Source organism: Bemisia tabaci, chromosome 1 (genome assembly GCF_918797505.1).
Source record: "Bemisia tabaci chromosome 1, PGI_BMITA_v3".
NCBI classification, from domain to species: domain Eukaryota; kingdom Metazoa; phylum Arthropoda; class Insecta; order Hemiptera; family Aleyrodidae; genus Bemisia; species Bemisia tabaci.
This window is the reverse complement of record NC_092793.1, coordinates 19,227,292-19,241,470: the sequence shown is the minus strand read 5'-3', so window position 1 is coordinate 19,241,470 and position 14,179 is coordinate 19,227,292. Positions and strand designations below refer to the sequence as shown.

The following is a 14,179-nucleotide window of genomic DNA, read 5'->3' as shown; positions in this document are numbered from 1 at the left end:
GCAATATGATCTCACAATCAACCTTGAATATCTGCACAAAAACTGAAAAAAAAAATGACTAGAATTTTCGGTCAAGAAAATTTCCTCTTTAACTGGGAATAAAATCGCTTGGACCAGGTTTCTGCTTGATTCAAGCGGCTTACATAGTAACTATTTCCGTCTCATCCGTACAAGCACCTTGCACGGAGGAACTGTCGGCGCATACTGCAGGATGATCCAACATTCCAACACCGAGACAAACGGACCAATTGTGATGGAGAGTTGAAATTTCGTGAGGGCTCTGGGTGGAAAGAGACGAATGTTGGGGTCCGCTAAAATTTTAGGTAAATCTTACTGAAAAAGGGCAAGATCCCCAATGTTTGGTGCCGGATTTTCGGAGTACCCTGTATGCCGTTTCCAGAGTGAGCCAAGAATTCCGGATCCTCGTGGCAAAATGTTGTCCGTTTTGACGCGTAATTAGACGTAGGCGGGTACGGAAAGGCGCGGAGCTTCACTTTCGCCAGCTCAGATCGGAGATAAGGTAGTTGGCGGTATTTTTAGCGAAACTGAGTCGCCGAGCCGGCCGGCCGGCGCGGCGGAGCGACAATTACGCGCTCGACCGATTAATCACCTGCGGCGCACTTTTTCCCGCGTATGACTCCGCGCGCGCGGGTTCAGCCCCCATTAATTACACCTAGTTGAAACAGGTACCCATAACTCACACATACATTGTTTGCGAGCGCTCCCGCTAAACCGAAACCGCCTTTCGGCGCGGGGAGCTTTGACGGGGTTGCGTGGTTCTTGCTCGGGCCGTCAGAGCGCGCGGGCGGCATCCCGGGTCCCGCAATCCCGCGACAAATTCTATTTATAGTCCTCGAACCCGGGCCCGGGGCGCGGCAAGCGGCACGCGGGCTGTTGGGAAATGAACCGTAAATTTAACAATGTTTTATTTCGCCAAGTTACGGTAATTCCCAACTTTTTGGCAGGCGACGCGCATTACGAGTCGTTCATCGCAAAACGCTCCCTTGACGACTTCGCTCTGCCACATTTAAAGTTCCTAATTAAACTAGGAGCCATTAATTATTGTTACTCGCTCGCCGCGCGCTCTGTCGGTGAGGCAACGTCGGCTTCCCGGAGCGGTGGCGTGTTGTGGTTTGCGAAGAATCTGCAAATTAAACCTGTGGGAATGGATCGATTTTCAGGGTATACCTTAATAATCGATTCTTCACCATAGTTTCAAATGGATAATATCGATAGTCGATATTCACGATTCGCCATTGGCTTCTTGGAGGTGTCACCTCTTACAGATTTCTGGTTTGGGCAAAAAGGGCAAAAAAGGAAAGGCGTTGAGACATTCCGAAAAATGAGTTTGGGATGATGAACTAAGCATTCGGAGCTCAAAGTCGCCTGAATCAGAAGGTTAGGGCTGTCGGTAGTGTCGGTTCCTACAGCTGGACTGTTTCAAGATTCATATCAAGGTTTATACCAAGGTTCGGGTATGCAAAATTGAGCTTTGGAATACTATTGAACTGAAGAGAGGTTCAGTTTCATAAATAAAGTCACATTTTTCGATATTGATTCGACCTAACGCTACTGAAAAGTTGCAAAATTACCTGTAATTTGGGGTTACTATTTCCAATTCCCTGTGTCTTGCCGGTTGCTGAGAGTTTTGTGTGAATACATATTCACGAGTGACATGAATGATATATTTGTACTTGATAAAATGGGATCCTGGATTTAATAAAATCTCTGACTAACACGCCACTTTAAATATTCTAGCTCCAAATAAATACGCGTATCTCCGTTATTCTACGTCATAAAAGTCGGCTCCTTTTCGCTGAACGCTGCTCGTGCCGTCTCTCGCCCGGATAAAGGAAGGACGATGAAGATAAGAATGATAAGAGGAGGGGAATAGAATGATAAGATCCGTTCGGGTCGCGGTTGAAGTTGACGCCGCGAAACGTGACAGGCGGCGTGTTCCGGGAAAACCCGTGGGGGGCGTCGCGGGGGTGGTAGCAATTGGGGCGGGGGCGGAGGGGGGATGTTCGTCGTCGCGGAGGGGATCGCGAGAAAAATAAGAAATTAGGGAAACTTCCCGAAGAAAGGAGCTCGGCTCAAAAAAAGGGGGAGGAGGGGGAAAGCTCGGATGGGATGCAGAACTTGGTCGGCGCGGACGGATTCAAGCTTGTAGGGATAATGTCGGTGCCCGTCGTAAACATTTCGCCGTGGGCCTGCGTGCATGTGAGCGTGCATACGCGCGTATGTGTGCGTAAATAAATTCGGGAAAAACGAGTGATGCAATTAGAGGGAGGACTGGAATGGGCTCGGGCCAAAGCCGTACGCGCCCGCCGCTGCCAAGTTGAAGTCGTCGGGGAAATTCGAAAAAAAATTCCGGGACGGATCGTAAGATTCAAGTTCCCGGTGACGAAATATATGTGCTGGAGCTTAAGCTAGACAATATGAAGCTGAAAATCGTTTTAGCTGCCTAGCCACATGATACATTCCTATCCAATAACTCAGGAATTTCATCGTTCTCATTCTTTCATGAGAACAATAATTTATTGACGCTTTTGATCGATACTTACGTAGTGGCCATAAATGCAATTTCTGCAGTCCATCAATCTGATTTGTCTCTAAAATGAAAATGACCAGGTTTGTTTCGGCCTGGATGATTGAACTCGCTTGCTTCCCAGCAGCGGTGGCAGTACTTTTTGGTTAACTTTCGACTTTTCTTCGGAAAGGATTCAGAATTTATTTCACTTCATGGATAGCAAAGAGAGAAAGGAGAAAAAAGATCTCTACGTATCAACAGCATGAGTACAGACAATACGATCCTGACTAATATTTAGGTGAGTTTGGAGCTACTTTAGGCTTTTTTTAACTCATTAAATTTTCTTTACTAGACTATTTTTCTTCTTCTTTTCTTTCTTAAAATGTGCAAAAATTGAATCTGTAGGATTTATGAAGCAAAAGCTTTTATGTAAGCGAAGTCTCTTTTTATTTGATTCATTTGTACGTAATTCCTTTCCGTCCAATTTCACATGCGGTATGAAGCAGCAATGATCGATAATAGATATTTCCCCACTTGAAACTATAAAGAATCGATACTTACGGTGTGTCCGTTGCAAACACCCTGTTTATCGATCCTATTCCATAGGTTTAAAAGGTGGATCCCAAACACGCCACGCCACTGGTACGAGGAACGACTACGAATAGGCACAGGTTTAGTTGGGCATTTTCTGAGAGAGCTTAAATTTTATTTATTTTTGGTGGAGTTGGAGTACAGTTCGGCAACCAGCCAGGGAATGGAAGGCGGCCATAAAATTCAGCCTGGAGATAAATAAGAAAATAAGCCGGGCCAAGTTTTTATCGCGGGAGTGCGGTCGCAACGAGGAATTTAATCGCGCGCTAAAAGTTGACGCACACCCCGCACCGAGCCCCGTCTGGAGAAAGGGGGCTGCTTTCCACCCCTTTCCTCGGAGAAAATTGGATGTTACGCCTTCTTCCGATCACGGTCGCTCCCGGTTGACAAAGCCTCCCGCATGCTGCTGTGCTGAGGAGAAACGCCGTATGAAAATTCCGACGTTGCCAAATCTCAACGATAAATTTTCATTTATAATGAAAAGTAATATTACTTCCCTTGGACAGATAAGGTACAATAGATAACAGTAAAAGTTTTTTGCAAAATTGGTGGACAAATAATAAAAAATTCTCAAGCAAATTTGTTTTAAATCGGAGGAAATTTGGCGACGCCCAGTGGCTTGGGCAGCGTTCTTCTTCGACAGGGCAGAAAAGCCTCTAAAATAAGATAAAGTTTTATTTGAAATCTCCTATTTTTAATATTTTTTAGGGGTGGGGGATATCCGTGTAAAAAAATAGTTGGAGATAAAATCATTATTACTGCATTCCGTTTGTATTCCTATGGTCCATTGTCAGAAACTTTCGATTTGTGACATTTTTCAAGACTGACTGTGGTCATTGGTTATTCCGTGCACCGTTAATACTGACAAAATTTATAAAGTAAATACAGCACAGAGAAAAATAAAAGAAACGAGGAAAAAGAAGATGACGAAGAAGACGATTTAGAAATTAATATCTCCCAGGAAAAAATCAGCATTGTTCAGCCGCTCATGAGGCACTCCCCTGTCAGGCAGGGGGTGAGGGAGGGGGCGAAAATTAGGTACGTTTAAGGGCACCCGAGACTCGACAACAGCGCCGCGAGCAAGAGAATAGTCGATCGCATCGCCGCAGCGATAAGAATGGAAATGGAAACAAACGAAAGTAATTATTACGTTGGAGATTTTCGGATCGGGCGTGGAGTCGCTGACATGACGTAGGGTGCCAAAAATGCTCCTCAGGGGCGCGGCGCGGCGGGGGCCCAGTCCCCCACGCAAAGGGGGGGGGGACGCGCAAAACCAGTTTCGGTCGTTTTCCTCCGACATGCACAACGATGCCGAAAGCACCGGTACAGGAACATCGTATGCGCGTTCAATCAGTGCCGAATTTCCAGTGATAAAGTATTAAATTTAAAAAAAAGCTATGAATATTTTTTTGTTTTAGATTCCCAGATACGTTGGATTCAATCTCGAATAGAGCTGACAAACTTTGGTGAAAACAAATTCAAAGGTTTTCCGGAAAATTCGTACCCCGTCGGCGGAAATGTGGCACCGTCCGAATGCACAAACGAGGTTTTACATCAGCATGATGGACCGGTTTCCCGCCTGAGCGAATCGGTTTCTGCTTGATGCGATTCGCGGCCGGACTCTGTTTTTGCACGATGAAATTAAAAGTGATATCCTCGCGTGGAATGGACGAGGAACGAGGAAAGGAACCGAGCTTTATGAAGGTTATTTCAATTTGAAGCTTAGCTTTGCTTTTAGCAAGGGGAGGGACGTTCTCTATGGGGGTTTGTACGTTTCCTCTGGGAGAATCCAATAAAAGTTACTAGACGTATTGCTGCAATGAAGATTAAAACCACGAAGATTACAAAGGAAGTCGCTCGCCTTTCGGACAAAGCTAAACCAAAATGCGCGATACAACTATATCAGCTCCTGAGCCGCTCAAATTGTATCCATTGAGTTGAAGGCGAACTTGATTTCTTACTACAGTTTTCACCTATTCAGATATGAGCGCGGAATAAGGGCTACTGTATTCAAATCGTCGCCACCTCGAAATACATCTGCTTCGCGTGCTTCAATTGATAGGCCATCTCCTCTGCTGTGCTACGGACAAACGCCGTATGAACCATCAGGCGTTGCCAAATTTCCTTCGATAAAACACGAAATTCCCGGTAAACTCACGACTCTTTTTCCTTCCCGTTTTTCAGGTCACTTTGTTCGGTATTTCACCTAAAGTTCCTTAAAATTGCAAGGGAAAACATTCATAAATTTCCTCAAAAATACGCATTTTATCGAAGGAAATTCGGCACCTCTCGAATGTTCCTCCGGCGTTTTTCCTCAGCACGGCATCAGTAACTGGTCCATCAGAGCAAGAGAGGCGGTTTCTTCTTGGTTCCATCTGGTCAAAATTGTAATGCAAATAATAAAAAATATGTTTGACGCCTTTTAGCCTCCGTCGACCGGCTCGGGAGTGGGTTGAGCGAGCTTGGAGGCAAATAATGACCGAATTTGCTTCGAAATGAGCTGGCGAGCTGAGTGAGATAAAAAGGCGTTACAGTCATGCAGTTAGATTAATGTTTCGGCGAGATATTTGACGTGCTGGCACTGATATATCGCGATAGGCCAAGCCCGAGCCGGCAGAAAGGAAGAGGTCAGTGATCTACATACAGGTGTGCTAAAGGAGTGAGCCGGGTCGCCGTGCGAAAAGGAAGAAAAATTGAGTGTAAAGTCGTCTAAAATGTTCAGTCAGACTCGGCGAACACGAAAGAGCATTCACTCAAGACCCACGCCAAAATCTTTGAAAGATGGTCCTTTGTACAAGCAGTGGCGAGGTGTGCTTTGCGATATATCGATTGATCTGCCATTTAAACCTATGGAGAAGGATCGATAACAGAGCGTTCGCAACGAACAACTTAATAATCGATTCTTCACCATAGCCTCAAATGGGGAAGTATCGATAATCGATCATCCAACGAACAACTTAATAATCGATTCTTCACCATAGCTTCAAATGGGGAAGTATCGATAATCGATCGTCCACGCCTCTTCACTGTTTTCAAATGAACAGTGGATAGAGTTTCCCAAAATGAAACCAGGTTTTTTGGCAGAATAAGGGGTCTGATCCCTGTATAGTTTCCCCTTTGGCTTATTTTTTCATGAGTAGAACTTCGCGTTTTAAAATGTTTAATTTTGACAAACTGCAGAAGCTTCGTTTGTTGATGTCAATTCAAAGGAAACCACCTGCATCGTGATGCGTATTGAGTTTTTCTAGGGGACTGAAGTGCAGACCCTCGACATTGAATTGCCTAGAAATAATTTGAACTTCTGATGTTTTATCATTGAAGTGGAAAGAGAATGAAGAACCATATAGCGGTAGGACGATTTTCGACGAATTTCCAGGAGGCCACAAGAATTATTTCAAAATAATTATTTGCGAGCGATATGGCGGCGATGGCGCGAAGAAAGCCGCAAAATTTCAGATGTACATGTGTTAATTTTCCTCCTTTTTCACTTTACAGGTCTGCTTAGCATCTATCTGCCTTTCCACTACACAAAGCTATGCGCGGTCTGGCTTCGCCCATTTTATCCATGGCCATCGCTAAGCTCTTTACTAATGTTAATCCTCAGTATTTTGGCTTGAAATTACTTGGGCTCTTCGTCCACTAACATTCCTCTTTTTCAGCAAGGAATACATTATAAATAATGCTCATAGAGCGACCTCAAGGACGGTTGGTTAAGGGGGAAAAAAAGTTTTACACGTAGAGTTTAGCTTATCTGTGAGGTAACCTATTAAGGAGGACATCATATGTATGTAAATTGGCATTATATGGGTTCTTAAAATACAGGTCAGAAAGTGAAAATAATTTTCTGCAAGTTCTTTTCTCTGTCAAAAGACAGGTCAGTATTAGGACGAGAATGAAACACTTCAGGCAGTACAAAATATCCTTTACTTTCATTTCCGTACACCATTTGAGAAGCAGGTGGGTGCCTGGTGTATGCCATTCTGAGGATCAAAGCCAAATGACCATTACTTCTCAACTCATGAGCTTTTGGGCGTGCCAAATTTCCTTCCAATAAAATAAAGCTTTCCTATCTTGTTTGTTTTTAAAAGTTTTCAGATATAATGAGCCTCTGACATAAGGTTTGATTTAGATCAATTTAAAACACGATTAGAACCTTTATAGGTCCAGGTGAAATCCGTTAATGTTGACAGCACAGCGGTGACCTTTACGCTGAGTTATCATGCGTTATTATTTTTTATTTAAAAAAAAAATTCCATTAGTATTTCACGTTTTCAAGTTTCGCTCGCGGACTTTGCGTAAGGGCCTTGGATCTTGAAATCCGAACCCAGGATCATTGTCTTAGACGGCGGAGCGAAGTCTCGGACTCACGCGACGGGATCCCTGCCGTAAATCACGAGCGGAGGAATATCCGGAAGGAGATGGAAGAGGTGAAAAAACGGGACAAACGGGACGGGGGACAAGGGAGACGGAAGGAGGCGAGGGACCGGGGTCGATTCAGTTTTCGGGTCGGGTGAGCTTTAGAGCCCCGGAGCGCCCGACGCGCCGCGGGGGGTCCCGTCCACCGTCCAGCGCAAAAAAAGAAGTATTTACCGTGAAAGGAATCCCTTCTCAATTATCGAATGAATCGGGCGAGGGGGATGGTTTTACCTGTAACCTTTTGACCTCATATTAAGATCCCTCCGCGAGGCTCATCGACCTAGGCCTGCGAAGAGGCTGTAAATAAAAACCTGATCAAACGACAAATTGTGGCCAGAGGGGTGGTTCCTTTCTGCCGACTTTTTTTTTCTTAATTGCGTTTTTTCCTTTGCTTTCGGCCTATTAACGCTGTATTAAGTCCAAGGAGAGCATACATACGGAGTACGACTAGGGATGCACTGAATTGCTATTCATCACATTGCGCGTTCTCTCTTCGCTTTGATTTATGGCAAAATTAAGATGCGCTGAGAGGTTGATAATTATGTGCTGGAGACAATTCAGAGCTTCAATCTCGCCGGGAGTTATTGTAAATCATTTCAGGTAAGAAGCGACGAAGAATCTGTTTTTTTTAAAAAAAGGAATCGCCAATTTCGTATTTTTATTTCGGCGATCCTTACGCTATCATCAGAGATGCGCCTGTGACGCATGTAAGATGCCGGTTGCAGCACCTGCGTGAGGCAAATAACGTGAGAAAAGGTGTTTATGCAGGAAACGAACTTGGTGGATACATTTCCGGTCAGGGATCTTCTATTCCCTTCAGGATAATTTGAAAATAGTAGTATGATCTTTAAAATAAAACGAAAATTACGTTGTGGGACCTGAAGAGAAATACTTTCCTCTCTAAAAACGAGGATACCTTTGAGGGTTTTGTTGAGTTAAATAAATATTTGATGAAAACTGTGCAAAAGGACGAAGTAAAAACGGACTTACGCAACTGAAAATTGATCTTGAAAAAAGGTTTGCGAAGAAAAAAAACCAACCTGAAACATACAAAAGCAGAAAAAAGTAAGTCATTGAACTATATAAAACGAAATGCATGTGGTTATTTTGTGCGGACGTTTTCTGCAAAGCCCTGACAACACTACTAGAAAAAGTTCACGGAACTTGGCGCGAAAGTTAAGTTCCGTAAACCTATCTCTACATGGACAAGGCTCTCGATTTATAAGAAATGAACCAAAAAATTCTGAAAGAACAAACATAAATGCGGTTTAATAATTTTAACTTCCGCCGCCGCGCCGCGCTGACCGCACTATGTTTGGCACAATGCGTGAAGTATTCCTACAGTCTAACATGCGCGTTTCGAGCCGACCGCTGCTGCACGCATTGTGTTTGACGCAATGCGTGAAGTATTCATGCAGTCTTGTAGGCGCTATGCGTTTCACGCTGCTCGCTGCTGACCGCAGCGACCGCGCTGTCTTCGGCGCAATGCGTGAAGTATTCATGCAGTCGTGTAGGCGCTAATATGTGTTACATGCCGACCGCCGGGCGCCGCGCCGAGGGTTTCTCCTTTTCATCTCACGTTCTCGTCATCATTGCTCTCTGCGCCGCGCCGTTCCAGGCCGAATTCCGTGTGCGGTTTTTCTTAGTCTTAACTCGACTAGTTAAAGGTGCTGCATTTTGTATCGCAGAAAGACGACAAAATCAGAGATATACTCTCAGGAAATGAGAGATTTTGTAACCTTTTCTCGTTCGTATTTTTTTTTTTGAATCCGATTTTTCTTTATTAGCTTTATTTAAAAAAATTGCAAAATTTGCCGCCCCCTACATTTTCCGCCATGGGCCGCGGCCCATGTGGCCACCCCCTTAATCCGGCCCTGGTGAAGGCCTAAAATACGGGAACCAATCAGATATGGATTCGCATTGTCTCAATACGTCATTTCCATCACGAAGGAACGTAACTCCATTCCAAGGTTGCCAAATTGACTCAAACAATTAGTTTATTTTACAAAAAAATATACATAAGCAATTTTCATCCAAAATTGGTCTTTTTTTTGCTTGGAAACTAGAGAGAAATCAGGGAAATTTTCAGTTAGAAATGCCCAAGATTCTCTTGATTAATAGGCAATTTGCGAGGGGAAATTTGACAACATTGAAATAGAGTTACGTTCTTTCGTCCAGGAGACGACGAATATAAAGGGACTCTAAGCACGGCAGTCCTTGGACTCGTGGAATTTCGTGGGGGATTTAAATGGGAACGGATTCTCCTGGGATCTTCTCCCTTTGGCTCTCGGCGGGGAGAGTGATATCGGCAACACGGAAGAGCTCAGCCGGTTGGCCGAGCGAGACTAGTCGGATAGGAGACGGCGTCGGCTAATAATAGCGCAGCAGAACAGAGAGCACACCACGCCACGCCGGGCCGGGCACGCCGCGCCGCGCTGGGCCGGGCCGCGGGTGGACTGGACCGAGCCCCGGCCTCGGCTGCCGCTGGCCCGGCTGTCGAAATCCAGTTCGGTCGAGGGCCTCGGACCAAGATGGAGCGGGAGCACCAATGCCACCGCGGCATCCACCATCGACCACGACATGCTTTACTTCCTTCACTTGCATCCCAGCATTCCCAACTCCGGCATTCGGCCACAGAGTCTCAGCATGGCTCCCTCCTGACGGGCAGGGTCGAAGTAGAGTCTACAGGGGAGAGAATGGACATTGCGGTAATTTTAGAGGTAAGGTAAATGGAGTTTTTCGGGCTCGAAAGGACAGCCGACCAATGAACTCTAATCATCCAGAATTATTTGTTATTTTGATCCGTCGTTCGGAAAGCACGTATTTGACTTAGATTGTGCATGAATATAGTCATTTTTGCGGAAGAACGCTCATTGATAAACATTCTTGGCCATTTCTTTCGATCTGGTGTTTTTCGTGTTTAAAGGTTGGCTGCCCTTGTGGGTCCTTAAAAACTCCATATTTCGAAGTATCCATAATTCCATATAGGTGCTCTCGTCGAAGCTGCCGTGCATTTTGACCGAGTGAGGGGACAAATCCGGCCCGAGGGACCAAGAGCGTGAACCATCCGGTTCCGAAGGACCAGGAGCCAGAGCCATCCGGCCCGCGGGACCAATCGGCGACCGCGAGCATAGGTATCGGTCGACTCGAATGGCGGTTTTCCGGCTGATCTGGCAGCTGCGAGAGGCAGTCGCGGCGCGGCACGGACATGAATCGACGTCGGATGGTCGCGTCGCGGCGGGCAGACGAGCGCTAGTCGCAGAAAAGAGGCCTGCCCCCCTGCCCCCGCCCATCCCCCGCGGGGAACTCGCAACCGCCGCCGCCGCCGCCGCCATGCCGTTGCTGAGCGCCTCCCGCGGCCTGCCGCGCCTCTCCGTCCGGGCTGCCAACTCGAGCATTCTCAGAGCTCTTTCCATCCATGATGAGTCTTCTAGGACTCAAAATTATAAAACATTTGTCATGGTTCAACCTCAGGTACACATCAGGTTTCTGTGCTTATTTTCACTGGTGCATATATTTGCAAATGTATAGTTTTTTTTAGTTTCGACGATTTACTGAACCAAGTGGTAGGGACTTTTTTTTTAACTGGAAAATTTTACTTTCGACGGTTCAACATGTTCTCGTCGGTATTAACGCTCATCTACGTACAAATCGACTATGTTGCCTGCATATTGATGACTGCTGCTCAACGGGAGCGTATCTGAACAATTCATGTGCTACCTGAAATGTATTCGTTTATCACCAAGAGCAGCAGCAGTCATCAGTTTGTGGCCAGTTCGAGACCGATTTGTGCGTCAATCCAGGCCTAATCTTGTCGGCTGTTGACTGTGAGATAGGAGTTGAGCAGATTGACAAGGCTTCCTAACTTTGAACTTTGAAGACGACTTGCTTGTCCACCACACAGCCCTACATTATACGAAAGTTCATTCCTGAAGTTGACCTCATCGGAGGTAAACGTTCTCAGTTTCATCAGCAGGAGACTTATGGAGTCCCTTGAGCGCTGTCTCCACTTTTCAAAATGGAAGGTAAAAGTGGCTCAAAGTCGGGACTTGATTGGCAAGTTCCTTCACTTTTAGCTTCACTTTTAGCGTCCATGAGTGGACACAGGGCTTTCGTCGCTGCTTTCTACTAGAATCGAAATGGGAGCATGCGTGTATGAGATTCATCTCTTTCACAAAACTTCGAAAGGAAAACTCTCACATAAATTAGCAAAAATTCCATTGAAATTCGAAAACCCCGGGATCTTTCTAAGCATCTTTGAGCTTTACCACATACTTGAAATGACCTTCAAATTTGCGGTGGCACCACTATCATGACGTTAGATTGGGCGTAGAAGCGGCAATGCCGGGCGAGCGAGCGCGGCCGCGCCGCGGCGCGGCGGCGAGTGGCCTTGGAGACTGCATTCTTTATAGATCTTTTCTGCCATTTGCCCGCTCGCCCCCGCCGAGCCCCCCTCCCCCCGCACCTCCGCCGCGCCGTGGCCCCCCGGCCCCGGCCCGGCCGAGACTCGCCTGACTAGAGACCGAGACTCTGCCTCGGACTCCGCACCTCCGTCCGACCTGTTCCGTTTCTCCGGGCCGATGCGCAACGTCCCCCGTCGTCCCCGCCGTTACCGCAGAACCGCAACCGGGAAGTGAGCACTGAGCATCGCCCGGCCGACGAGTCCGCTTTTCACGCATCGAGAGGTAAAATCTTTCCAGGAAAATCCGCGGTGTCCGCCCGGTGCGCCGCGCGGATACCGTGGCACGATTTTCCGCGGTCGATGACGACGAGTGAACTTGGCTGCCGTCTTACGGAAGAGAGCCGTAAGTATGAGCCTCAAAACACATTACGGTGTGTGCTAACCGTGGCTCGTACAGAAATGCACTTGTGGCTCTTCCCCGGAACACGGCCGGCGTTGGAAGGTGCATTCGTTGGATTTTCGAGGACGTGTTCGCAGAGGGGAATCATGATGGTGGGCAGTTCCGGGTTGGTGGCCATTTTGCCCAAGGTGCACAGTTAAATATTAACGTTCTCGGTGTTGCGCTGCGGGCTGAGTATTGAGACACTGCAATAGACAAAGTGAACAGAAGGGAAAATGGAGTGATCCTATTGGTGGTTGCGATGGAAAAAGTAGGTAAGTACTAGACTAACTAACGACAACCCACGAGAGTCCCTGTCTGTTCACGAGTTACCCTTTAGTCTATAAGAACCATCCGTTTCTACCAATAAGCTCGGTCAAGTCCCTTTGGATATTTTGTCCACACTGAAAAAAAAAACTCCGGCCGTGGGAGCCGCAATTACGGGCTATACAGACATATCGCCCGTTCCGGGCTCAAAGGCCGAAAATTCCGGCTGCTGGAGCCGTAGCTTCGGCCTCTGAACCCGGAGCAATCGAAGCTACGTCTCCAGCAGCCGGAATTCTCGGCCTTTGAGCCCGGAACGGACGGTATGTCTATATAGCCCGTAATTGTGGCTCCTACGGCCGGAGTTTTTTTTTTCCAGTGCATGACTTCGTTTATCGAATTCAATAAAAATCCTGCATGCTAGATTTCTCAGTTTTCTTATGAGAAACACTAACGTTTGGTCATTTTCCGAACGGAAAGAGAAGATGCGCCCACTGGAAACTAAGGTAACCGGCGCTGGTGACCACAAGTCTGCTAACTCATTACTCGAAGAAAAAAGAAAAGAGAGGCTCGGCTTAGAGAACAGTGGCGGCTGGAGATAAACATCTAAAGACAGACCGGTCCGTTAAAGAGTAAATAGGACGTATTTCTGCCAAACAGAACTATGTGTATTAAGACATAAGCCCTGAGACCCATAAGGATATATGCATAACAGGGCTCACGTCATAATGCAAATGGTTCCGTTTGGCGGAAATACGTCCGATAGATACCAACTCTTCAGTGAATGGTAGCCCAGGTGAACAAAGGGCTCTCGCGATAAATGCCTGAGCACAAGGTAAAAAGAGCCTTTACCTGACCGGAGATTTTGCCATCAAGTTGCCAGCGACGGATGGAAATCACGTCAAGCCAATGATAGAAATAGGAATTTTCGACAATATTTGGCTAACAGGTAAAACAACAGGCGTGCCAGTGGTGTCAACGTCTTTAAAAAGTACACGAATTTAACGGTCGGGCGAAGTGGGAAAAGTGGTTTTAGTCCGGGAACCGACAACCTCTGGATTGTATTTCCGCCGTGCCAAACTGGATAAAGGACGACCAGGGATTTCTCGGAAACCCGGTGAGAGATATTCGACAAACAACTCTGGCGGCGGTGATGTCATATATTGTTCAAAAATGTTACTTTTTCGTGGAAAATACATGAGCGGAAAGTAAAAAAATACAAGAGGAAGGGCCCAAGATGTGTTTAGTGCACTCTCTTCTGTTCAGTTTTTGTAGTAGAATTGGTAAAAGCACCGGCAATACATTGGAACAAGATCAAAGTTTCGATACCACTTTTCAAACTCTTGAGAGCGCATATTGCCGACCCTCTCAAATGAAGGAAAATTGAATGCAAGAAACTGCACCACAAACAAAATTGAACAATGGAAGAATATACAAAGTTCGGTTCGAACCCAACATGCAACTATTTTAACTCCGCGGTGGGCCGGGTTGTATACGCTGGATTTTGCGGGCGAAATATGAGATCTGCCCTTACTGC

General features: G+C 46.3%; 2 protein-coding genes across 2 annotated transcripts in view; both read right to left on the bottom strand.

Moving 5' to 3' along the window:
- Snoo (Sno oncogene) overlaps positions 1–14,179 on the bottom strand; it is a 250,063-nt gene that overhangs the window by 187,946 nt on the left and 47,938 nt on the right. The window lies entirely within an intron of this gene.
- Positions 1–14,179, bottom strand: part of LOC140226069 (uncharacterized) — a 149,909-nt gene that overhangs the window by 120,764 nt on the left and 14,966 nt on the right. Inside the window, exon 3 of the mRNA XM_072306524.1 lies at positions 8,528–8,577. Within this exon, the coding sequence (XP_072162625.1) occupies positions 8,528–8,577 (50 nt within the window). The remainder of the gene's footprint in view (positions 1–8,527; positions 8,578–14,179) is intronic.